Source organism: Elgaria multicarinata, chromosome 3 (assembly GCF_023053635.1).
Source record: "Elgaria multicarinata webbii isolate HBS135686 ecotype San Diego chromosome 3, rElgMul1.1.pri, whole genome shotgun sequence".
NCBI classification, from domain to species: domain Eukaryota; kingdom Metazoa; phylum Chordata; class Lepidosauria; order Squamata; family Anguidae; genus Elgaria; species Elgaria multicarinata.
In genome coordinates, this window is record NC_086173.1 from 161,591,930 (window position 1) to 161,617,685 (window position 25,756).

At 46.3% G+C, this 25,756-nt stretch overlaps 1 protein-coding gene across 1 annotated transcript; it reads left to right on the forward strand.

Moving 5' to 3' along the window:
• The first annotated feature begins 520 nt into the window (after nt 1–520).
• On the forward strand, nt 521–25,398 carry LOC134395695 (zinc finger protein 836-like). Its single transcript, XM_063121857.1, has 4 exons — nt 521–853; nt 19,663–19,786; nt 20,743–20,955; nt 24,203–25,398. Exons 1-4 carry the CDS (start codon nt 521–523, stop codon nt 25,396–25,398), a joined length of 1,866 nt encoding a protein of 621 aa, XP_062977927.1.
• Nucleotides 25,399–25,756: the final 358 nt, after the last annotated feature.

Here is a 25,756-nt window from a genome sequence, read left to right on the forward strand (position 1 = left end):
TACAAAATGTGGAAAGAGCTTCAGACAAGAACAACATCTCATTTCACATCAAGGATGCCATAAGAAATCCTTTAAGTGCTCATGGTGTGAAAAATGCTTCAGGGATAACACACACCTTACCAGTCATGAGAGAATTCACACAGGAGAGAAACCCTTTAAATGCTCGACATGTGGAAAATGCTTCAAGGATAGCTCAGGCCTTACCATTCATAAAAGAATTCACACAGGAGAAAAACGCTTTAAATGCTCGACATGTGGAAAATACTTTAAGGATAGCTCAGGCCTTACCATTCATAAAAGAATTCACACAGGAGAAAAACCCTTTAAATGCTCAACATGTGGAAAATGCTTCAAGGATAGCTCAGGCCTTACCATTCATAAAAGAATTCACACAGGAGAGAAACCCTTTAAATGCTCAACATGTGGAAAATGCTTCACGGATAGCTCAGGCCTTACCAAGCATAGAAGAATTCACACAGGAGAGAAACCCTTTAAATGCTCAACATGTGGAAAATGCTTCATGGATTGCTCAGGCCTTACCAAGCATAAAAGAATTCATACAGAAGAGAAACCCTTTAAATGCTTGACATGTGGAAAATGCTTCAAGGATAGCTCAGGCCTTACCAATCATAAAAGAATTCACACAGGAGAGAAACCCTTTAAATGCTCGACATGTGGAAAATGTTTCGGGGATAGCTCAGTCCTTACCAAACATGAAAAAATGCACACAAGGGAGCAACCCTTTCAATGCTCGATATGTGGGAAATACTTTGGAGAGAACTCCAACCTGACAATGCATAAAAGAATTCAAGAAGGGGAGAAACCCTTTAAGTGTAAGGAATGTGGAGAAAGCGTCAGTGATGGATCCAAATTTAAGGAACATCAGCAAATTTATTCAGGAAAGAAACCATCTACATGTTGAGAATGTGGAAAGAGCTTCAACCAGAGCGCAGCCCTCATCAAGCATCAATGGAGCCATACAGGAGAGAAACCCTATAAATGCAAAGAATGTGGAAAGAGATATGTAAACCAGTCATCCTTTACTGGACATGAAGGAATTCACAAAGGAAACGGACGTCAGCAATGTTCTGTGTGCAGAGAAACATTCTGTTGCAGGGAACCGCTTGTTAGACATCAAAGAATTCATACATGGGTGACTCCCTAGAAATGTTCAGTATGTGAGGAAATGTTTACCTGCCTACTAAACCTCGCAATACATTACAATGACATTGATGAACTGCAGGTACCGTACAAACCCCCTCATTCTGTGGTGTGTTTTGATGGTGAATTGATGCCTCATGAACATGAGAATGCAGAAACTCCATCAAGGCCTGAAATGTGGTCAAAAGTTCAGTCTCTGCTCACACTTCACATTAAAGAAGCCACGTCTTCTCCCATTTGATCCTCGCAGCATAAATAGGTTTTCAGCCAGGGGGATCCTTAAGTCAGGTCTTGATGTCCTGGAAGGTTTTTTAATGTAGCCAGGCATTTTGAGGGGAGTGATACTTGGGACAGCCTACCTCAGCTTCAGTGGTTCAATGGCTGTATTACTTCTATGTTTTCTTGGGTTGTTTTTATTTCTTCGTCGTATTTTATCATTTTAGGAAAATACCAGAAAAGGATATGTCACATGAATGCTCAGAGATCATTTCAGAGTTCAGAACTTTCTGGAGAGCAAAGAATGCACACATGAGAGATTCCCTACATATGTTTATTATGTGGGGAAACATTCACTTGTATTGCTAACCTTACAATACATCTAAGTGTCCATTTAGGGGAAGGGCCACACAAATGTTCACACTGTAGACATTTTTTGGATAGCCAATCCAGCCTCCTTGAATTTGGGACTCCACATAGCAGGGAAATACCTTCACTGTTTGGAAGGTGGTAAAATGCAGTTTCAGCCCATATATTATTTTTCATCAAAGGATCCACATTTGGGGGGATGCAATATGTGGAACTCCCTGCCTCGCGTTCTGTGACTGTATTAGTGGGATGGTTTTAATAGCTTTTAATAACCCTATTTATGTGGTTCTCTGATGTTATTCATTGTAAGTTTTATCTGGATGGTTTTAGGAGCGTAATTGTACTGTACATTTTAGGATAAGTGCCTTTGGGAGAAGCTGGAGCAATAGAACTTTCCCCCTCTGCCAGAGAAATGACAACCAAATTTTGCTCTTTCTTGTCTTATGTGAGGGCATTTCCAAGGCAGGAGCCATACTAAGAAATGCCCAGGCTGGGTTGAGGGTCCTTCGGATTATTTGAGCGAGTTATAAATGTCTGAAAGGTCAATGTGGGGAATCCTGAATAAAACATTTCAAAGTCATCTGCAGTTTCTCCCTTCTGGCACTGGAATGGAAATCTGGTCCGGCAGCTGTGGCTGCTTTTTAGATGGCTTCTGTTAACTTCCAATGTGTTTGAATAAAGTTCTGTGTGTGTTTTCTCTGTTTTGTAGTCTTGATTCTATTTGGCCTCCTTAAACAAGAACAGCCTCAGGTTGGACGTTTAGGCATGCCATTTTCTACAGTGTTCCGAGTCTCTTAACCACAGTGACCATGGTGGGACTTCATTCTGGAGAAAGGTCACTTGGACAGCATTTTGAGGGCATTGAAGCCAGGGGTCAGTGAGCACCTTCCCAACTTGGAATGAGTGATGTCGGGGACTGACAACTGATGCAAAAAAAAAAAAAAAAAGGCAAAGTGAAGGGAGCGGGGGGGGGGGGGCGCGCGGAAATATATGCCTTTTAATATGTTAAAAGAGCTCCAATGCATTTGGACCCTTAGGTCCTTCCTTAGGGTAATTTGTTACAATATAAAGGATATTGTCTGTTCCATAATCTCCAATTTCCTATGCTATAGAGTGAGGAGGTCATGTTCTGTGCAGGTAAGGGGGAACAGGCAAAATATTGTCCCCTCTCTCCTTCTTGTTCTTTCCACCTGTTGGCTACTGTAAAGAAGGCAAACTCCATGTTAGGCATTATAAGAAAAGGAATTGAGAATAAAACGGCCAGTATCACACTGCCCTTATACAAATCTGTGGTGCGACCACACTTAGAATACTGTGTACTGTTCTGGGGGAGTTCTACACTGGTATATATAACGTTGTTTTTGTCAGTAAATGTAATATGTTATACTGATTTGGAACCTCTCTGGGCACACGTAGGTATTAAGACGTTTCTTACCGTTTTCCTCTCCGGTAGGAATGCAGCACTCTGGGCCATACAATGTACATTGTAACTTTTTTTTCCAATTCCCCATCTGCTTATTGTTCCATTTCCTTTTTTCTTCCATTGTCCCTCCTCCTCTGAGAGAAATGGTGAAGGGTGGTGGTGGAAAGATTTCTCCTCTTTGTCAGCCTACAGGCAGGTTGAGGGGATTTACTTTACTCAAAAGTAAATCCCATTGAATTCAACTGCTAACGTGACCTGCTGTCCCTCGGTCTGTGCTTGGAGGGGAGAGAAACGGAGAGAAGGGGGGCCTTGAAAGATTTCCCCTCTTTCTGCACCCTTTTCCTAAGCACAGACCAAGGGGCAGCATGTCATGTTAGCAGTTGAAATCAATGGGATTTACTTTTGAGTAAAGTAAATCCACTAACCCTGCCTGGAGTCTCCCTCCCTGCTTGCTTGCATCTTCAACTTCACAAGCGACAGGTGTGCTGGTTCCCTTACTCAAAAGTAAATCCCATTGATTTCAACTGCTAACATCACATGCTGGCTTACCTTTGAGGAAAGCCCATTGAATAGAGAGAGTCTTACTTCTGAGTAAACTTATATAGAACAATGCCCATAGACATGCAGATCATGGAAGGGGGGAGGGAGGTTGTGGCTGCAAAGAAGAACATGGGACAAGAAACACGCCTCCAGGAAGGTGATTGGTTAAGGAAAAGCATATGAAAAAGAAGAAGGAAGGTTTCTTACAATGCAATCGGCCGCATAAGAGAAAATACAATGACTTATACAGATAAGATCAGAAAATAGAACAACAGAAAGGGTAAGCGATACAACGTTACAAGGCAAGTGTCATGTGGTGAGATAAAACTCAATACACAATAAAAAATGTTTATATGCGGTATATCCAGCTTAGTGTAGATCAGCTCCTGGTCACCATTATTATTATTATTTATTTATTTATATAGCACCATCCGTGTACATGGTGCTGTACAGAGTAAAACAATAAAATAGCAAAACCCTGCCACATAGGCTTACATTCTAATAGAATTATAATAAAACAATAAGAAGGGGAAGAGAATGCACCAAACAGGCACACGGTAGAGTAAAACTAACAGTATAAAAGTCAGATCAAAATCAAGTTCTAAAAGCTTTAGAAAAAAGAAAAGCTTTTAGCTGAGCTTTAAAAACTGTGATTGAACTTGTAGTTCACAAATGTTCTGGAAGAGCGTTCCAGGCATAAGGGGCAGCAGAAGAAAATGAATGAAGCCAAGCAAGGGAAGTAGAGACTCTTGGGCAGGTAAGAAACATGGCATCAGAGGAGCGAAGAGCATGAGCGGGGCAATAGTGTGAGATGAGAGAGGAAAGATAGGAAGGAGCTAGAGTGTGAAAAGCCTTGTAGGTCAACAGGAGAAGTTTATATTGGACTCTGAGGTGAATTGGAAGCCAATGAAGAGATTTCAGAAGTGGAGTAACATGATCAGAGCAGTGAGCCAAGAAGATGATCTCAGCAGCAGAGTGGTGAACAGAAACCAACGGATTGATGTGAGAAGAAGGAAGGCCAGTGAGAAGAAGGTTACAGTAGTCCAACCGAGAAATAACCAATGCATGAACAAGAGTCTTGGCAGAAGAGACACACCTTAAAAAGGATATTATAGAGCTGGAAAAAGTGCAAAAAGGGGCAACTAAAATGATGACGGGGTTGGAGCTTCTCCCCTATGAGGGAAGGATACATCAGCTGGGATTGTTTAGCTTAGAGAGACATGATAGAGGTGTACAAAATTATGCATGTTATGGAGAATGTGGAGAGGGAGACATTTTTTGGGTCATCCCATGAAGCTGATTGGTGGGAGATCCAGGACAAAAAAAAGGAAGGACTTCTTCACACAGCACAGAGAAAAACTATGGAACTCACTACCACAAGATGTTGTGATGGCCACCGATTTGGATGGCTTTGAAAGGGGGTTGGATCAATTCCTGGAGGAGAAGGCTATCAATGGCTACCAGCCCGGATGGTTGTGTGCTACGTCCAGTATTTGAGGCAGTAAACCTGCGTGCACCAGTTGCTGGGGAACATGGGTGGGAGGGTGCTGTTGCACCCTGTCCTGCTTGTTCATCTCTGGCCGACGGCTGGTTGGCCACTGTGTGAACAGAGTGCTGGACTAGATGGACCCTTGGTCTGATCCAGCAGGGCCCTTCTGATGTTCTTAAGTCTTTCACCTTATCTACATGAAGCATTTAACCCAAAACTTTAACATGGCTTCTGCATCCAGGATTGAGAACAGTTCTTAATTCCAACTACTACTTTTACATGATTTTTTTTTTTAAGTTGGGGGGGAGGATTTTCTTTCTCTGCCTTTCTTTATGTTCCACTAGGTGGCACTGTGGCATAACAGGATTGTGCAATTACACAAGATTTCTATGGCGTTCTACAACCCATTTAAGGGGAAGGGGAGACACCACACTTGCCTTGTTAATAAAAAAAAAACCTGGGATAATAGTCAGAAAGCATGGGAGAGGCCCTAGAGGTTAACAATGTCCTCTGCAGGACCCCAAACTACCACAAGTGAACAGGAATGAGTTCAGCATAGAAGCCTCATGTGGGAAGGCTCTTTTTCTCTGACTGTCTCCACCAGAGCTTGATTAAAAAAACTCTCTGGCTCTCAGGTGTCTCTTGTAGGGAATTGGGGGATTGGCAAGTAGATAAGAATTGTTCGTAGACACATAAGTCAGTGGAGGAGTGATTCACCTATGTGGTTTAGTCAGAACTAGTCAGAGTTCTATAGGGGCTATCCAAAGTCCTGAACCCTGTCCCTAAAATGGGTTCAGCAACTTGGGTAGCTGATTTAGAGTTCTGACAATGGTCAAAACAAAGAAATAGAAAACTTTACTGGACAAGTGTTGTTGTTTTTAATGGGAAAGGAGAACAGAATCAATACACATATACTCACTCCTCAAAACTGTAAGAGGCATCAAGTAAATGGTGTGTCATTTACAAAGCTGTGTGTCATGACCTCCTTCCTGTATGCAGAGAAATAGTGGGACCGGTGCAAAGGGAGTTTGTTCCAGAGATTGGGAGCGATGCAGGAGAAAGCCCTTGTGCTACATGGACCTCTGTCTGACCCACCTTAATGTTTTCATCATCTTCAAAAATCCTTATTTGAAGGAAATCGATGGAAACTGAGCAACACAATGAACAGACATGGAAAAGGCTGGAAAGGATGTCCTCAGACTCAGGTGTTTTAGATCACACTTCCCCCCACCTGTGTGCATTTTTTCTTGCACTGGACTCCATTTCCCAGTAGCCCTTGCAAATCCCTTATGCATGTCCCACACCTGGCTGCATTTAACTGACCCAGGTGCTCAGCTTGGAGTGAGAAGACGAGTAAGAGGCAGGAGGGAAGGAATAAATCCCTGTCCTGCAGGCCAAGCAAGCAGTGCAGGGAACTTGCTGCTCTCTGCATCCCCATTTCTGTGTGCTGGAGGGTGTTTTCCTCACGTTCTATTGCCAGTGATGCCTCCAGTTTTTTGAGGAGCTTTACAGAAGAAACCCCTTCCCTGTGTGAGTCTATGTTCCTACTGGCATTGTCACCAGCAGTTCTTTCTCCTCCACCATTTCCTCTTCATTACAAACACTTGCTTGGTTGGCAGGCAGGGGTAAGTGGGCAAGATGGCCATGGCATCTCCTCCTCCTCCTCCTCCTCACCACCACCATTGTCCTGGCCAGAGCAAGAGGCAGGTTGAAGAGGAGGAGCAGGTCCAGGGGGCTCTTGCCATTGGTCCCCTGTTGGGGGTGGGCCCGTGGCTGGTACTAGACCATGCCTCCCATTGACGGCAGCCCTGTCTAAGGTCATGCTTTGTGGAAATTGCTGCTTGTAGTCCTCCAAACAGAATGGAAAATGTAACCAGGGTCTCTGTTGGGGGACCCTGTTGTACTAAATTTGTCAGAGCAAAATGAACAAAGTATGCCAACCTAAAGGTTTAAACTTGCTTCTAGATTCAGTATGGGTGGGGGAGAGGGAGGGGGAGGGGGATTAGAGTATGTTTATCTCTTCCTGCCATGCTATATGAACATGCTTCAACAAATGCATGGATCATTATCAGGACTTAGCTGCTTTTCAGATGCCCAGTCTAAAGAAATGGAAAAATATGAGGCTGAATAGCTATGAAAGCCAAAAGGACAGTTTGTGACAATTTCAAGTAGAGCATATCGGAATTAAAAGAAAACTGACAATTGCAGTATATTTTGAGAACGACCAGGACACCGTTATCATTCTTTAAACCACAGTGCAAAAATCAAACTTACTGATTGGCAATGTCATGCTAGGGCTTCTCTTTGACATTCCTGTGTTGAAGTACGGCTTTTTGTAAGTGGAGGAACGTCCTGAAAATATGGAATGGTCTCCGCCTGGATTCCAGATGTTGCCATTTCTGATGCAATATTTGGGCCCATGTCTTCCTTTGCAGCAGGGTATTGCTGGTGTTTGATAGCATAGAAATGAGCAGGTGAATGCAGCAGGAGGTGTTTGGTTGTGCAATCATTTTGCCAGAGTGGATTGAGGGATGACATTGGCTTTGAGATTTGTAGCAGGATCTCATCTCTATGCCCTTCGGTCTCTCTTCTTTGTTCTGCTGTTCTGGGTAAAGAGCTGTTTGAGTTTTGGGAGGTGTCTATAAGCAAGGATGGATCTACTATCCAAGACCTAATCAGAATAAGTAAATATGTATTAACAAAACAATAGCGATGCTGGAAATAATTAATTGGAGAGGAACAGGACTGTGGAAGCTGTGCTGAGATCCAAGCATGAAGGAGAAGTATGAATGGGATGATGATGATGATGATGAATTCCGATTTACATGTGCAACTTATTTGTTTTACTTCAAGGAAGGATCGTTCCTATTGATTTCAATTTCCATCTCTTTTACCCTAGGCTGTAGTTCAGACACCAATCTAAATGACCATCCTTCTAGTAATCTATAGTGCAAGACTATTTTTGTGAAGTGACCCATGGAGCACCGAAAGTCCACAGGCAAAAGATCAGAGGAAAGATCAGAAGGGGCAGAAGAAGAGCCCAATGAAACTCAGGCAAGAATGATTTCAGTAATGGATTATCACTTGAGATTTCGTAGGTGGCATTGTTACCAATTGAGCCAATGGCTGTTTTTTTGTGGAATGTGGAATGATAGTGACCAGTGTGGCCGGTTCTAACGCCAACTATAATCTGAGATTGGGCCAGGTTGGGTGTGGGTAATTGGTTGGATGAATGGAGTGTGTGAGTTTCTGAATGGTTGAGGTCAAAGCTTGAGCTTTAATAGCGAGTTGAGCCTGCTCTCGAACCTGACATTTAGGTGGCAGGGATGGTGGTGGAGTTGGTGGACAACAATCTAAACCAGCAGTAGTGGTGGAGTAGGTGACCCAAGGAAAAGCCAGGTTTTAAAATGTGGGTGAAGAGGCAACGAGGTGGACTTGGGCCTGACGAGAATGTCGCTCACTGGCAATAGGTGTGAGGAAACAAGCACCCAAAGTCCTCCATTGCATTGATGGAAAGTAACCTCCACACAGCTTCTGCAGGACTGACATAGCAGGAATCAAAGAACCATAGGTGTGCACACATGGTGTGCCAGGTGTGCCCAGGAACACCCTAATGTCCTTGGGTATGCCTGCAATTTCCAGCACATTGAAGGAGGAAGCAAATACGCTTTCCAGAGCCTCCTGAAAGTGTGGAACTCCCCCGGGCTCGCTAATGGTGGCCACCATTACCATGCCAGGGGGGATTTTCTGGTTGCCCCTTTAATGCCCTGATTAGAGCTGAGGAGGAGATAGCTCGCTTTTTGGGGCCTCCAGAAAGTGTGTAATTTCTCACCACCACCATACCAATGGCAGCCACCTTTAGTGTACAGGGGTAGAATTACACACTTCCTTGAAGCCCTGGAAAGCGTGATTTCTTGCTCCCGTGGGTGGGGGGGAAAGAAAGCATGTTTTCCCCTCTTCTGCTCTTATCTGGGACTTTAAGGGTGCGCCCTGTAAAGAAATGTGCTGTGCATGCCTATGCAAAGAACAGTATGTTTTGTGCTCTTGACTAGGGGTGTGCACGGACCCCCCGCTCCGCTTCACTTGCAGATCTGCCATTTTTCGGATTGGGCCGCTCCACCCCGCCCCCGCTCCGCCCACTTCCGCTCCGCTCCGCTCGGAGCTCCGGATCCGGATCCGGAGCTCCGTTTTTGCCCCCCATAGGGTTGCATTGAAAGCTAAAAAAGTATACAACTTTTTTTCTGTTTAAGTTAGAAACCTCATGTTTGGCACCATGACACCTCATGGGGGTATACACACGCACGCCAAGTTTCAAAGCAATCCCATCATCCCCTGATTTTTGGGGAATTTTTGAAAATCGGGCACCCCCTTCAGACCCCTTGGGATAGCTCCGTCAATTTGCATGTTAGAAACCTCAAACTTGGCACCATGAAAGCTTATCCATGTGTCCACATGGACGCCCAGACTCAAAGCAATCCCATCATCCCCTGATTTTTGGCGCGGCTCTAACCTCTAACGCACCACCCATAACCCTAATTCACACCCCTTTCGATAGCTCCGTCAATTTGCACGTTAGAAACCTCAAACTTGGCAACATGATAGCTTATCCACGTGTCCACATGGACGCCAAGTTTCAAGCAAATCCCATCATCCCCTGATTTTTGGGGATTTTTTGAAAATCGGGCACCTCATTCACACCCCTTGGGATAGCTCCGTCAATTTGCATGTTAGAAACCTCAAACTCAGCACCACGAAAGCTTCTCCATGTGTCCACATGGACGCCCAGACTCAAGGCAATCCCATCATCCCCTGATTTTTGGCGCGGCTTAAACTTTTTAACTCACCCCAAATCAAGTCCCATTCTACAACTACGTCAATTTGCACGTCAGAAACCTATCCTTTGGTCCCATGACAGCTTACCCATGTGTCCCCATGGACACCAAGTTTCAAGGCAATCCCATCATCCCCTGATGTTAGGGGAACTTTTGAAAATCGGGCACTCCAGTATGTCAGGGATTTAAAGTTGCAATGCAGACAGCTCAATGGGGCCAGTTCCAAGGAAATCCCAACATGCCACGAGATAACCCTAAATCTTCTGGCACATTTGAAAAAAGGATTATTGAACTTGATAAAGTCTAAGTGAGCGCAGGAAGGACTTCTCCCCTGAGTCAAAGCAAGACACATCCACCATCCCTGCAAGGCGGGAAGGGGAGAAGGGAGGGAAGGCAGGCAGGCAGGCAGCATGCATTGTAGTGCCGCAAGGATGGCTTGAGCACTAACGCATAGCAAACCAACCCGTAAGCGGGCGCAAGGAGCAAGTGAGGCAAAGATGGCTGGTTCTTTCTTTCTAAGCCAGCAGTTACGCCTTGAGGGGCACAGAGGAGGACGATTGGGAGCAAACCAGGCACAAGGCAGGCAGAGAGGCAGGCAGAGTAGGCGAGGAGTCAGTCCTGGCAGATGCCCCACCACAGCAGCACCCCGGGGGAGGCGGGCAGACAGGCAGGCAGGCATGGGTTGGCGGGCCCAGAAAAGCTGGTACCTTGCACAAGTAAGCCATAGATCTGCGGGGGAGTCAGTCCCAGCAGATCCAGCTACCTCACAAGGACGGCTCCCAGGCAGGCGGGCAGGCGCCTCCACTGTAGTGGCTGTGCTCAACTCGGCGGGCGCACTACAAGACGAGTTGAAGTGAGAGCTCACTTCTCAGGAAACGTAGTGGCTGTGCTACGGGAGATTGGTCGACTGCTGGAGCTTAGCTTTTTCTCTGAGGGGAAGTCCATGAGTTGAAGTGACAGCTTGCTTCTCAAAGACAGGGTTACAGCGGAAGAGCGGTGGGACGAGACCGGGGAGAGAAGCTGGACCAGCTTCTGCTACTAATCCTCACCCACATCCTGGAGGACCACAGCATCCCACACAAAGTGGCTATGGTGAAGTCAATGGCTGTCATGAGTTGAAGTGAGTGCTCACTTCTCAGAAAAATTAAACTGTCCGTACACATTAAGTGGCTGTGCTATGGGCGATCGGTGGACGCCTGGAGTACCACCCGCACATAGGAGAAGTCCATGAGTTTCAGTGACAGCTTGCTTCTCAAAGACAGGGTTACAGCGGAAGAGGGGTGGGACGAGACCGGGGAGAGAAGCTGGACCAGCTTCTGCTACTAATCCTCACCCACATCCTGGAGGACCACAGCATCCCACACAAAGTGGCTGTGGTGAAGTCAATGGCTGTCATGAGTTGAAGTGAGTGCTCACTTCTCAGAAAAATTAAACTGTCCGTACACACTAAGTGGCTGTGCTATGGGCGATCGGTCGACTGCTGGAGCTTGGCTCGCGCACATAGGGAAGAGGAGCTCGACCAGCTGCTGCTACACATCCTGGCAAACCAGAGCATCCACAGGAGTGGCTGTGGTGAAGTCAATGACTCTCATGAGTTGAAGTGAGAGCTCACTTCTCAGAAAACTTTGCTCCATATGAGACTGGGGAGAGAAGCTCGACCAGCTGCTGCGACTAATCCTCCTCACCCACATCCTGGAGGACCAGAGCATCCACCGGAGTGGATGTGCTCAACTCGGCGCACTACAAAACGAGAAGTGTCTGTGGTGAAGTCAATGGCTGTCATGAGTCGAAGTGAAAGCTCACTTCTCAGGAGGAAACTTAAACTGTCCCAATGCAGTCAGTGGTTGGGGAGAGAGGCACGGCCAGCTGTGCCTCCACCGTAGGGGCTGTGCTCAAGTGTCTGAACTTGAAGTTGAAGTGAGAGCTCACTTCTCAGATACCTTTAATTGCTCCATATGAGACTGGGGAGAGAAGCTCGACCAGCTGCTGCGACTAATCCTCACCCACATCCTGGAGGAACACAGCATCCCACACAAAGTGGCTGTGGTGAAGTCAATGGCTGTCATGAGTCGAAGTGAGAGCTCACTTCTCAGGAGGAAACTTAAACTGTCCCTATGCACTAAGTGGCTGTGCTATGGGAGTTCGGTGGACTGTTGGAGTACCAGCCGCAATTGGGGAAGTCCATGAGTTGAAGTGACAGCTTGCTTCTCAAAAAATCACCAGACTGGATCACGAATAGTGCATCTGATCCCTGAGCTCTCCAAAGGGCGACCCGTGGACTGCTGGAGTTAACCTCCCTCAATTGGGGAGTGACGGGCAGGCGGGCATGGGCAGGCAGGCAGGCAGGCAGGCGGGCAAAAAGGAGCTACTAGTTATTGAAGCAGTTACTTTGAGTATGGAAGATTTGTGTGCATGCTTGGAGGATTAACGTTGCTGCTGAGCCCTCCAAAGGGCGACCCGTGGACTGCTGGCCTTTACCTCCCTCAATTGGGGAAATGAATGATGAGTTTAAGTGAAAGCTTGCTTCTCAAAGAGGGGTTACAGCAGAAGGGGAAGAGGAAGAGGGGTTGGATGAGACTGAGGAGAGAGAGAGAGGAGAGCATCCACTGTAGTGGCTTTGCTAGTGGCTGTGCTACGGGCGATCGGTGGACTGCTGGAGTACCTCCCACACATAGGGGAAGTGAATGAGTTTCAGTGAAAGGTTGCTTCTCAAAATCAGCACACAGATCAAGGACTCCATTTGATCCCCGAGCTATCTAAAGGGCGACCCGTGGACTGCTGGAGTTTTCCTCCGGTTCCCGGTGGCTGGGATGGGTCTCGGCTTCTCAAAGCCATGGCACTGCTGCATATGCAGTGCAGCTTCTCGTAAGAGAGCTGTCCCACGGACAAACGGTGCATTACTGGAGCTTAGCTTTTTCTCAAAGGGGAAGTCAATGAGTTGAAGTGAAAGGTTGCTTCGGAAGTCTATGGCTTTCATGAGTTGAAGTGACAGCTTGCTTCTCAAAGAGGGCGTTACAGCGGAAGAGGGGTGGGACGAGACCAGGGAGAGAAGCTGGACCAGCTTCTGCGACTAATCCTCACCCACATCCTGGAGGACCACAGCATCCACAGTAGTGGCTGTGGTGAAGTCAATGGCTGTCATGAGTTGAAGTGAGTGCTCACTTCTCAGGAAAATTAAACTGTCCGTACACACTAAGTGGCTGTGCTATGGGCGATCGGTCGACTACTGGAGCTTGGCTCGTGCACATAGGGGAAGTCCATGAGTTGAAGTGACAGCTTGCTTCTCAAAGACAGGGTTACAGCGGAAGAGGGGTGGGACGAGACCGGGGAGAGAAGCTGGACCAGCTTCTGCTACTAATCCTCACCCACATCCTGGAGGACCACAGCATCCCACACAAAGTGTCTGTGGTGAAGTCAATGGCTGTCATGAGTTGAAGTGAGTGCTCACTTCTCAGGAGGAAACTTAAACTGTCCCTATGCAGTCAGTGGTTGGGGAGAGAGGCACGGCCAGCTGTGCCTCCACCGTAGGGGCTGTGCTCAAGTGTCTGAACTTGAAGTTGAAGTGAGAGCTCACTTCTCAGATACCTTTAATTGCTCCATATGAGACTGGGGAGAGAAGCTCGACCAGCTGCTGCGACTAATCCTCCTCACCCACATCCTGGAGGAACACAGCATCCCACACAAAGTGGCTGTGGTGAAGTCAATGGCTGTCATGAGTCGAAGTGAGAGCTCACTTCTCAGGAGGAAACTTAAACTGTCCCTATGCACTAAGTGGCTGTGCTATGGGAGTTCGGTGGACTGTTGGAGTACCAGCCGCAATTGGGGAAGTCCATGAGTTGAAGTGACAGCTTGCTTCTCAAAAAATCACCAGACTGGATCACGAATAGTGCATCTGATCCCTGAGCTCTCCAAAGGGCGACCCGTGGACTGCTGGAGTTAACCTCCCTCAATTGGGGAGTGACGGGCAGGCGGGCATGGGCAGGCAGGCAGGCAGGCAAAAAGGAGCTACTAGTTATTGAAGCAGTTACTTTGAGTATGGAAGATTTGTGTGCATGCTTGGAGGATTAACGTTGCTGCTGAGCCCTCCAAAGGGCAACCCGTGGACTGCTGGCCTTTACCTCCCTCAGTTGGGGAAGTGAATGATGAGTTTAAGTGAAAGCTTGCTTCTCAAAGAGGGGTTACAGCAGAAGGGGAAGAGGAAGAGGATGAGACTGAGGAGAGAGAGAGAAGAGAGCATCCACTGTAGTGGCTTTGCTAGTGGCTGTGCTACGGGCGATCGGTGGACTGCTGGAGTACCTCCCGCACATAGGGGAAGTCCATGAGTTGAAGTGAAAAGTTGCCTCTCAAAATCAGCAGACTGGTCGAGTAGTCCACTTGATCCCTGAGCTTTCCAAAGGGCGACCCGTGGACTGCTGGAGTTTAACCTCCCTCACCCTCAATTGGGGAAGTGAATGAGTTTCAGTGAAAGGTTGCTTCTCAAAATCAGCACACTGATCGAGTCACCCAGAGGACCACAGCCTCTACGTAGTGGCTGTGCTGAAGTCAATGACTTCCATGAGTTCAAGTGAAAGGTTGCTTCTCAAAGGCAAGGACTTGCCTGTTTCATTTTCGCAGCGAGACAGGCAGCTGCAGTAACACTCACAATCACACACACAATGACAGCTTTTGCACAGAGGCTCATGAGTTCAAGTGACAGCTTACTTCTCAAAACCATACTTCTGGATCAGGGAGTACGTCTTCCACTCCCAGGGCACTCCAAAGGGCGACCCGTGGAGTGCTGGAGAGAGGCAGCCTGGCTAGTGGTGGTGGTGCCAGGCATTGCCTTGCCCCCTGCTTGCACCTCACCTAAACACGTGCAGTCAATCATGGAGTCTTTTGGAACTGGGTGGAAAACTATCCGGATGAGTTGACTAAGCTGTACCGGACGCCACAGAAATGAAATGAACTCAAGTGCGGTGCTTTGCCCTCACAGTCAGTCACACACACGCACGGTGACAAACTCTGCCTAGTGCCTACAGAGACGAATGTAACGATTCAGAGTTGATGTTGTGAACTGTAACACAGCCACTAAATAATAATAATAATAATAATAATAATAAGAAGAAGAAGAAGAAGAAGAAGAAGAAGAAGAAGAAAAATATAATAAAAATAATAATAAAAAGAAAAAACCAGCCTGCCTGAACTGTAGTGTGCCTGCCAACCAAAGGAGGGGTGGAATTAAAGGGAGCCTGCCTGTCACTCCCACGAGGGCTTGAGGGTGGGGTATCCCAGCAGGGGGAGATTGCCCTTCAGAAAGACCAGCTGCTCCACCAAGTCCGGCTCCAAGCGAGAGCGGTGAGGGGTCACTATGTCGCCCGCCATAGAGAACACCCTCTCGCTTGGAACACTGGTGGGTGGGCAGCTGAGTCGATCCATGGCCACCTGCGACAGGTCCGGCCAAATCTGAAAGCGGGATGACCAGTAGGCCAGGGGGTCCATGGAGCAGTCCTCCATGGGCTCTGACAGGTAACGCTGCACGGTGGTTGCAGCGTCATCCTGGCTGGTGGCTGGGGAGGGTCTCTGCCCAACCACGGCGTGCAGAGCCTCTTCCCAATACCCCTCGCCTGTGCTGCTGCTGGGAGGGATGCAGGTGAGGCTGCTGCTGGTGCTGCTGGTGCTGCTGCGGGGAGGGGTGGCCTGCTCCTCTGCCTCACTCTGCCCCACCCTCTTGGCCCATGCCGCCCGCACTTCGCCCACCAGCGTTTCCACCCAGTGCTGCCTGCTATTTGGCCCACAAAGCCCATCCTTCACACGAGGGTCGCACATGGCTGCCAACATGTGGACCCTGTCGGTTTGGATGGGCTCCAGCCTCCGCGTCAGGCCGTCCCTCAGCCTAGTCACCGCTTCGCGGACCTCGGGCTCGAAGCGCCTGCCGGTGACGGGATCCCTGTACTCCAGAAAGTCGCCCATCTGTTTCTGGAGATGCCTGCATACAGGGATCACCTGGCTGAGGAGGGCAGAGCTTTTGCTCAGGGTCTCGGTGGCATTCAGGAACGGCTTGAGGACCGCCACCAGCTGGTACATGGCGTCCCACTGCTGCTTGCCCATGTGGTGGATGCCCATGTCCCTGACCCTGAACAAGTCGTGGATGGCACGCTGTTGCTCCACCATCCGCTCCAGCATCAGGTAGGTGGAGTTCCAGCGTGTCACCACATCCTGCACTAGCCTGTGCTGCGGGAGATTCAACTCCTCCTGCTTCTCCCGCAGCAAGCGACTGCCCTTGACGCTGTGGTGGAAATGGCCTGCCACCTTTCTGCAGCTCTCCAGGAGGTTACGGATCCCGGACAGGGGACCGAGGTTGGGCTTGCTGCTGCCCATCCCAAGGCCATCCCTCACCACCAGGTTCAAGACGTGCGCGATGCAGCGGACGCCCTCGAATCCGCCGTCGCGCACCGCCTTCACCATGTTGGCTCCCCCGTCCGTGACCATGTAACCACGGGTGACCTTCTGCCCAGCTAGCCACCCATCCACCATGCGGTTCATGGCCTCCGTAATCTCTGCTGCCGTGTGGGACTGGTCCATCACTTGCGTGTGGAGGAGGGCCCAGCAGTAGCCCTCCTTGCCAGTCCCTGTAGTGCTGGATCCTTCCTGCCCCACGGCTGCCCACCAGTGTGCCGTCAGGGACAGGTAAGCGTGCACTCCGCCCTCGCTGGACCAAATGTCCGAGGTGAAGTGCACCATCCGTGCCTCTGCCTGGCACAGACGACCCAGCACTAACTCCCTGCAGGAACGGTACAGGGAAGGCACCACCCGCCTGCTCAGGGTGGTGCGACACGGCAGCTTGTAGTATGGCACCACAAGCGCCATCAGCCTCTTGAAGCCTGCGTTGTCGACGAGGCTGAATGGCTGGTCGTCCAACGCCACCATCTCACCGATTGACGTGGTGATCTGGGAGGGCGTTGGAAAACGCCATCTTGTGGTTCCATACTTCCCCCACCCCATTTCCGGCAGGGTTGCCTGCCTAACCCTTGTGGGGATGGGAGATGGAGAGCTGAGACTGGAAGTGCCAGCAGCAGCAGCAGCAGCAGCAGCCTTCGGCTTTCCCCTGGAACCAGTCGCCTTGCCCGCCTCTTTCCCCATCAAGACCGACTGGTGCTGCCTATGAAGATGCATCTTCATGCTGCTGGTTCCATAATGCCCTGTCGATGAACCCCTGCTTAGGCTGAGTTTGCAGTGGCGACAGACAGCAAAGCGGGGATCCGCTCCCAACTCAAAGTGGTCCCACACGATGCTTGTCTTTCGTTTCCGTGGTGACACCACCAATTGCCCGCCTGAGCTCTCTGGTGTTGCCACAGAAACAGGGGTGTGGGATGAGACTGGGGAGAGAGCCTCGGCCTGCTGCTGCTGCTCCTCCTCCTCAGCCCCCACATCCTGGAGGCCCACCGCCTCCTCCTCCTCCCCCTCCCCCACGTCACCACCTGCCTCTTGTAAAGGGGCACTTTTCCCATTCCCACCCTCAAAAAGAGAACGCTGGGCACAAGTTGCAGAAGAGAGTGGCTCTGCCTGCTGCTTGTCCTGCTTCTGTTTTGGAGCAGTCAGCCAAGGAGTTGCCCGTTTGATTTTCACAGGAGGAGAGGCAGCCTGCTTACTGCTGCCAGCCTGAGCCTTGCTGCTTTCAGCACGCCTGCTCCCTCTTTTCATGATGACTAATAAAATATTAATACTACTAATAATATGTATAAGGTACTACTAAGAATATGTATAAGAAGAATATATGTTTAAATGTAGGGAAATGGGACAAGAAGTGTGTATGCTGTATAAAAAGAATAAAATATTATACTACTAAGAATATACTAATATATATACTACTAAGAATATCTAATAATATGTTTAAGAATATTACTAATAAATGTAGGGAAATGGGACAAGAAGTGTGTATGCTGTATAAAAAGAATAAAATATTATACTACTAAGAATATACTAATATATATACTACTAAGAATATCTAATAATATGTTTAAGAATATTACTAATAAATGTAGGGAAATGGGACAAGAAGTGTGTATGCTGTATAAAAAGAATAAAATATTATACTACTAAGAATATACTAATATATATACTACTAAGAATATCTAATAATATGTTTAAGAATATTACTAATAAATGTAGGGAAATGGGACAAGAAGTGTGTGTATGCTTTCCCCAAAATGCTCAATCTGTGGCTGCCTGTTGCACTTCACAAAAGCAGCCCACTCAGTCCAAGTTACACAGAGAAGAAAAAGAGAATAATTTTTTTTGGTATTTTTTGGTATTTTTGGTATATAGAAGATAGAAGGAAACACAATCAGGATTTAAGAGAGGGGAGGGGGGGGAAGAACCAACCAAACACTACTACTAATATGTATAAGAAGAATAAAATATGAATACTACTAATAATATGTATGAGATACTAATATACTACTATGTAAAAGAATATAATAAAATATGTTTAAGAATATTACTAATAAATGTAGGGAAATGGGACAAGAAGTGTGTGTATGCTTTCAAAAGAAAGCTTTCACAAAAGCAGAACAGTCGGGGGGGGGGCAACCAACCCAACCCACCAAACACACACTCCAAAATTTAAAAATAAAGTTTATATTAAATCAAAGTAAGGGAAAAACACAGGGCAAACTAAGCTATAAGTCAGAAAGAAGCAAACAAACACACACACACACGCCAAACTAAATCTATCCTAATCTATCTCCAAAGTCCAAAGCAGGAGCACTAACTAACTAAGTGTTCCCTCCACGAACGCCAACCCACAAAGAGACACAAAACAGAAAGTTCTCAGGGTGGGTCTGCCTTAGTCCCCCCTCCAACGCTGGGATTGGAGGATGATGCTTTCTGAGGAGATCAATTCTCATCAGGATTGGGAGTTGAATGTGCCTGTCATCGCTTCCAAAAAAACCCAAAAAAACCCAAACCCCGATTTTTTAAAAAATATTGCACAAGAACCACAGGACGCAGAAAGTTGAGAGTAGTCTCAAAATGACCCCCATCCACGACTCTCTGTGCACAAGAATTTTCAGAACGATAGCTTAACCCCCCCCAGTTATCCCCGATTCTTTCCCTCAATGCAATCCTATGGGCGAAAAGCCGAAAACGCCGTTTGAGCTGCGCGGTTGACCCGATTTTCAAAAAAATATAGCACGCGACCCGCACAACGCAGAGAGGTGAGAGTGGTGTCAAAATGACCCCCATCCACGACTCTCTGAGCACAAGAATTTCCAGAACGATAGCTTCAAAAACAACCTAGTTATGCACGATTATTTGCTGCAATGCAATCCTATGGCGAAATGTTTTCAAGATGGCAACCGGAGCGCTCCGCCTGAACTAGGAGCTCCGAAAAATGGCCGCTTCTCTTCGCCTTGCTTCTAGGGGTCCGCGGTCCGCTCCTACTCCGCCTCTGGGTAAGGCGGAGCAGGCCAATCCGCTACTGCTTCTACGCTCCTAATCGGAGCGGATCACACCCCTACTCTTGACTACCAGCACTCTTGGTGACATGGGCTTTACATACGTTTATATAGACATAAATTGGGATATGCAGATTAGGCCTTATATCATCAGGCACTATCACCCTAACCTGAAAGGGCTCCTCTCTTTGGTTTCAGGGAGAATTTGAAGAGGTGGCTGAGAGGTCTTCTGTGTCAAGCCAGACTGGGTCTGATGATGAGCAGAGTGCATGGTGTACAGAATCAGAGGTGGAAGATGAAGATGCTGAGGCTGGACCATCAGGTAAGGGGGTGATTGGTATGCCTTCTTGTGCCTAGGTTCTGGATTGTCCAGAGCCTCCCTTCTGGGCTGGATTCAGCTCTAGTGCTTTCTCTCCCTTCAGGAAGCTCTGGGGTAGTTAGCTTCAGAATATTTATTTCCCCGCCTTTGATCTCCAGACCATTACAGGCCTCTCTGACCACTCGTAAATGTTTTCCTCCACTCTTTTGAGTTGGATCCCCCCTTTGCTTCATCATCATCATCATCATCATCAATTTATTTATTACCCACCTATCCCTCCAGATCGAGGCAGGGTACAACATAAATGCAAATGCCATAATATACATATAATTATAACATTTAAAACTAACACATTATTAAAAGCAGCACATTATTAAAAGGGCATCTTAAATTTCAACTGGGTAGGCCTGCCAGAAGATAACAGACTTTATAGCTTTCTTAAAATCCGGAAGACTGTTAAGTTGACTAATCTCTCCCGGCACTTCATTCCATAATCTGGGAGCTGCAGAGGTAATAGTTGTCAGCCTTGTTTTTGTTGACTAGAGTAAATTCTTCACAGAGGACCTGAGTGTGAGGGGCAGATTGTATGGGAGAAGGCGACCACGCAGGTAGCCTGGATCCAAACCATGTAGGGCTTTAAAGGTGATAACCAACACTTTATACTTTGCCTGGAAACTAATTGACAGCCAGTGAAGAGGTTTTAAGACTGGCATAATGTGGTCACCCCTAGGTGTACCAGTGACCATGCGATTTACTGTTCAGTTGGGCACAAACAGGACAGGGAGGGACTAGGCCGGGGCTTACAGTACATGGTTGTACAATAAGTGGCTGAGTCCTGGGTAGGGGAATCTCTACAGCCAACAAAGAGATGACCAGAGGTGACTGGGAGAAAAATGGGCCACAATAAACAGAAACCGTGGGATCATATGAGTCCTTTGCATTGAACCTTTCCCATGCAGAGAGCAGGAAACAACCCCAGCAAGTTCGGAAGAAACAGACTGTCAGAAGGAAACTCACCCAGCAGAGGAAGCAGAGGAAGAACCCGTTCCTTGTGGGGAAGTACACAAGGCATCCAGTGAACACCACCAGACCTATACATTGGAGGAAGAAGATTTTATTCCACATGAAGATGCAGGGTCATTCTCTGCAGACTGATCCCCAAGAGCGGTCAGGTAAAACTAACCAAGTTGACTTCTGTTGAATTTTTCTTAAAATATAATAGAGCAACTAAAATTGTCTCTAGCTTTCTTAATTTAAAAACTGCCAAGATGATCTGTGCTGCTGTGGTTTACTTACTTCTCCATCAAAAAAAGATGGATGATGGGGAGAAATACAGGGCAAAAGGAGAAAAGCTTGTGAGATCATATCAGTAAGGGAACTAGATGACAGAAGGAAATGGATGTTCCCATTCCTTGTATAGAGGTTGATTCAGAGCTTCAGATTTAGCCACAATGTGCTATAATCCAATCTACTTAATACTCTGGACCTGATGTTAGATTCAGAAAGCCAAATTGTTCAGATTTTACATTTTGTCTATTCATTTGCATTGGAAATAAGAAAGTATTATTATTATTTATTACCATCATTATTATCATCATTATTTATTACATTTCTACTCCACCCCATAGCCAAAACTATCTGGATGGTTTTAAAGTTTAAAACATTAAAGAAAAGGTGATAACTTCTTCAGTTTTTATGATAAACACATTAAATTTGGGGACCTTGGCAACCACCTGCCCTTTCTCTCCTTTTCAGTTTTGTACTAGCCACATGGAAAAATCATTTTTTCCATGGAAATCTATCAAAGCAAAGAGCCATAATTTATTTGTTCTTCCACAAAATTTGTGGACCTCAGCATTCACCTGAACTTTGGCTTCTCCACACTTTTGTACTAGCCACAGGTGATATTTGTTTTTGGGATTTTTTAAGAAAATGCATCAAAGCATATATATATATATATATATATATATATGTGCTTCACAGAAGTGCAAGGAGTTTGGGGATATATCAGCCCCTATGACTGTGACTGAATCTCCCAAATTTCAGTCAGTTAAGTCAAGTGACTTTTGTGCTAGCTATATATAATTTTTCATTTACTAAAAACTAAAAAAAAGTAAAAAAAATCTGTCATGCCTCACAGGGTATTAGAGATCCTAATCTGAAGATATTTAATGTGACAATTGGAGGTCACTATCCCAAGTCTCTGGTATAGTTTTTTTTTATTTTTTTTTGAAGTGCAAAATAACCCCTCTCCCCTAGTACTTTTCTTTTGTCTGTCCTTTATCCACCACCATTCAGCTTCAATGGATGCTCTTCTCATTAAGGAAAGAAAAAAAAATGTTAAACCTCTCTTTGGCCGTAATACACATTACCTGGGAGACAGTCACACTGAACTCAGTGGAGCTTATTTATTTCAATGCTCCACTTTCTCCACTCCATATCATTTTATAAACCTCCCTTTTTTTCTAAATTATACAGCCAAACATTGATGCATTTTCATATAAAAGAGTTGTTCAGACCCCTCCTCATTTTGGCAGCAATTTCCCACCATTTGTAAATGAAGGAAAAGATTAATCATTTAAGAAATGAATATAACCTAGCCTGATCATATTCTTCTTATGGTCATTTGATGTAAACCAAGCCATATTAGAGATCCAGTGTGGTGTAGTGGCTAAGGAGTTGGGAGATCCAGGTTCTAGTCCCCACATGGCCATGGAAACCCACTGGGTGACTTTGGGCCAGTCCCAGACTCTCAGTCCAACCCACCTCACAGGGTTGTTGTTGTGACAATAAAGTGGAGAGAAGGAGGATTGTGTATACCGCTTTGGTTTTTTTGGAGGAAAAAAGGTGGGATATAAATGTAATTAATAAATAAATAAACACTCAACAGGTAAAAATGAGCAACAGGCTTTTGCCATAGGTAGAAGTTTCCCGTTTTAAAAAATTAAATTAAATTAAATTAAGGGCCCTCTTACAGAGAGCTAAGTCAACAGCACTACCAGTCAGCAACCATTCAGCTGGGCACTGTCAAGGCTGGCACAGTCCTGCTGGCAGTGGAGGAACTATGCATCACAGCATGGGTGGTAGAGGATGGTGGAAGAGGAGGGCAGCAGCAGCAAGGAGGGCACCATGTGGGCCTGGGGTGGGCAGGCTGGCTGGCAGAGAGGCAGTTTTTATGCTATCAGCCCATGGCATTGAAGTCACCAAGCCCAACTTTATTAACCACGCCTCCATCCAGGATGCGGCTGCTTTCAGCAAAGAGTAGGATTCACTATCCAGGCTATGGGAGGGCCAGCCTGCCTATTGGTGCTGCTGATCCCACCACTGCCTAATCTATGCCCACCTCTTCCCCTATCAAGAGCAACACCGTGGGTGATGTTATATGTAAGATGCTCCATTTATGTAGTGCTTTTCCCCACAGTATATACTGGACTGTGTCTGTATTCTGTTGGCCACACACTCTTTGCTTGTGCACAATGATGTGTATGCTGCCTTCACAAAGCTCAACCACAAGACAGAAACAAAGCAGATACAGAAACAAAGGCCAGATCTACGCCACACAGGATATGAAAAAGGTTTGAAAACTGTATCTGGAGCATGTCCAGGGCCCCAACAGTTGTTACTACTGTTTTAAAGCAGTAGTGTAGATCCTGCCAAAGGTGGTGGTGGGGAACCTTACCTAAACAACTATAGGATGGGCTTCAGGGAAATGTCACTGAAACAATGTATCTAAAGTCTAACAGAAGAGAATTTTTTTTAAAAAAATTAATTAGATTATAGATGAAGAATTGAAAATTTAGAATGGAAGGAATAGTAATTGAGAAGGGCAGGGACAGGGGTGAGCAAAGAACAAGCAGTAAACAATGCAAGAAATCTTGGAAGTAGGATTTAAGGGAATGGGAAGGGAAAAATACTGTTCAGAAGGGTTAGATACATACTCAGGAAGAGCAAGTCAAGTTGCACTTGCACAATCCAATAATATAGAACTCTCCTCCTCCTTCCAACTCTCGCTCACACTGGGAAATAAAAGCAGAATCTCCTGTTACAGACAACCCCTCCTCCACCACTGTGATTGGAGACTGCTGGGTTAAACATTCAGCCCTATAAGCACCTAGAGATGTCTCTGGCCAAGGCTCAGTTCCCCCTTCCCAACTCCTCCTCTTGCCTTGCCTAATCTTAAACAAATCATTACATTTCCCAAACAGGCTGCCTGGGATTCAGATTCAGATTTCCTAGACAGGCTGTCAGTCCTTGAGCGATTCGGATTGGTTTGACACACTTCGGACTGATTTGGATCTATCCGGATCTGATTCAGGTCCAGACCACTTCGGTCAAAATTAATTTGCTTCAGTTTTGGGATTCAGATTCAGAACTGGAGCACTACGCAGCCCTAATGTTTTCTCTTATTTTTTCCATCAGATGCTGTGCAGGAGACTGTTGACAAAGGAGAAGAACCTAGCACATCAGAAGGAGGACCAAGGGAGGAAGAGGTGAAAGAGGTTTTGAGCTATCAGGACAGATCCAGAAGGAAGAAGGAAAATTCTACGAAAGAGAAGGACAAACCCATTTCATCTCAGAGCGGGGTCCACCTTGAGCAAGAACAAACAGGAGAGAGAGACAGAAAGCACCTTGATGCTCATCTGAAAATACACACACAGGAGAAAACCAGCCAAAGCTCAGAGACAGTGAAAAGTGACTTTCTGAGCAAACCAACTGTGAAGGATCCAATGCTCAACACAGAGGGGGAAAGTCACACATGTTTGGAGTGTGGAAAGAGCTTCACACGGAGCTTACAACTTATAAGACATCAACAACAAATTCATTCTGAGGAGGAAAAGTATATCTGTACAGAATGTGGAAAGCGCTTCCAAAAACAAGAAAATTTCATAGCACATCAAAAATGCCATACGAGGGGGAAACCCTTTAAATGCTCAAGCTGTGAGAAATGCTTCAGGTATAGATCAGAGCTAACCAGACATGAAATAATTCACACAGGAGAGAAACCCTTTAAATGCTCAAGCTGTGAAAAATGCTTCAGGGATAGATCAGCCCTTGCCAGTCATGAAAGTGTTCACACAGGAGATAAACCCTTTAAATGCTCAAGCTGTGAAAAATGCTTCAGGTATAGATCAGACCTTACCAAACATGAAAGAATTCACACAGGAGAGAAACCATATACTTGTGAAGAATGTGGAATGAGCTTTTCTCAGAGCTCAATCCTTACCAAACATGAAAGAATTCACACAGGGGAGAAACCCTATAAGTGTAACCAATGTGGAAAGAGCTTCACTGTTAGCTACAGCCTTAAGTTACATCAACATATTCACTCAGGAGTGAAACCCTATACATGTGAAGTATGTGGAAAGAAGTTCAATCAGAGAGCAGCCCACATCAAACATCAAAAGTGCCATTCAGGGGAGAAACCATATACATGCAAAGAATGTGGAAAGGGTTATGCTCAGAGCTCATCCCTTAGTAGACATAAAAAAATTCACACAGGAGAGAAACCTTATCAATGTTCTGTGTGCAGTGAAACATTCCGTCTCAGGGAACAGCTTGTTAGACATCAAAAAACTCATACACAGGAGGAGACTCATACACAGGAGACTCCCTAGAAATGTTCAGTGTCTGAGGAAATGTTCACCTGCCAAGTAAACCTTGCAATACTTTAGAATGGTCCAGAAACTGGAGTGTTCTACAAATCTCCTCAGTGTATGACATGTTTTGATGATGGATTGAGCCATCATGGACATGGGATTGCAGACAGTAGAAACAGAAACCCCATCGCAGCCTGGAATCGTAGTCAAATATTCAATCTCTGCCCAAGCTTCATATTATAGGAGTCACATCTTCCCCCATTTGATCCTCACCATATCAGGAGGCTTTCAGTTGGGCTCCCTGCAGAAGGGGGTCTTTTGCAGGGCCTTTTGAGGGGATTTGATATTTGGGACCCTTTACCTCTGTTTCTATGTT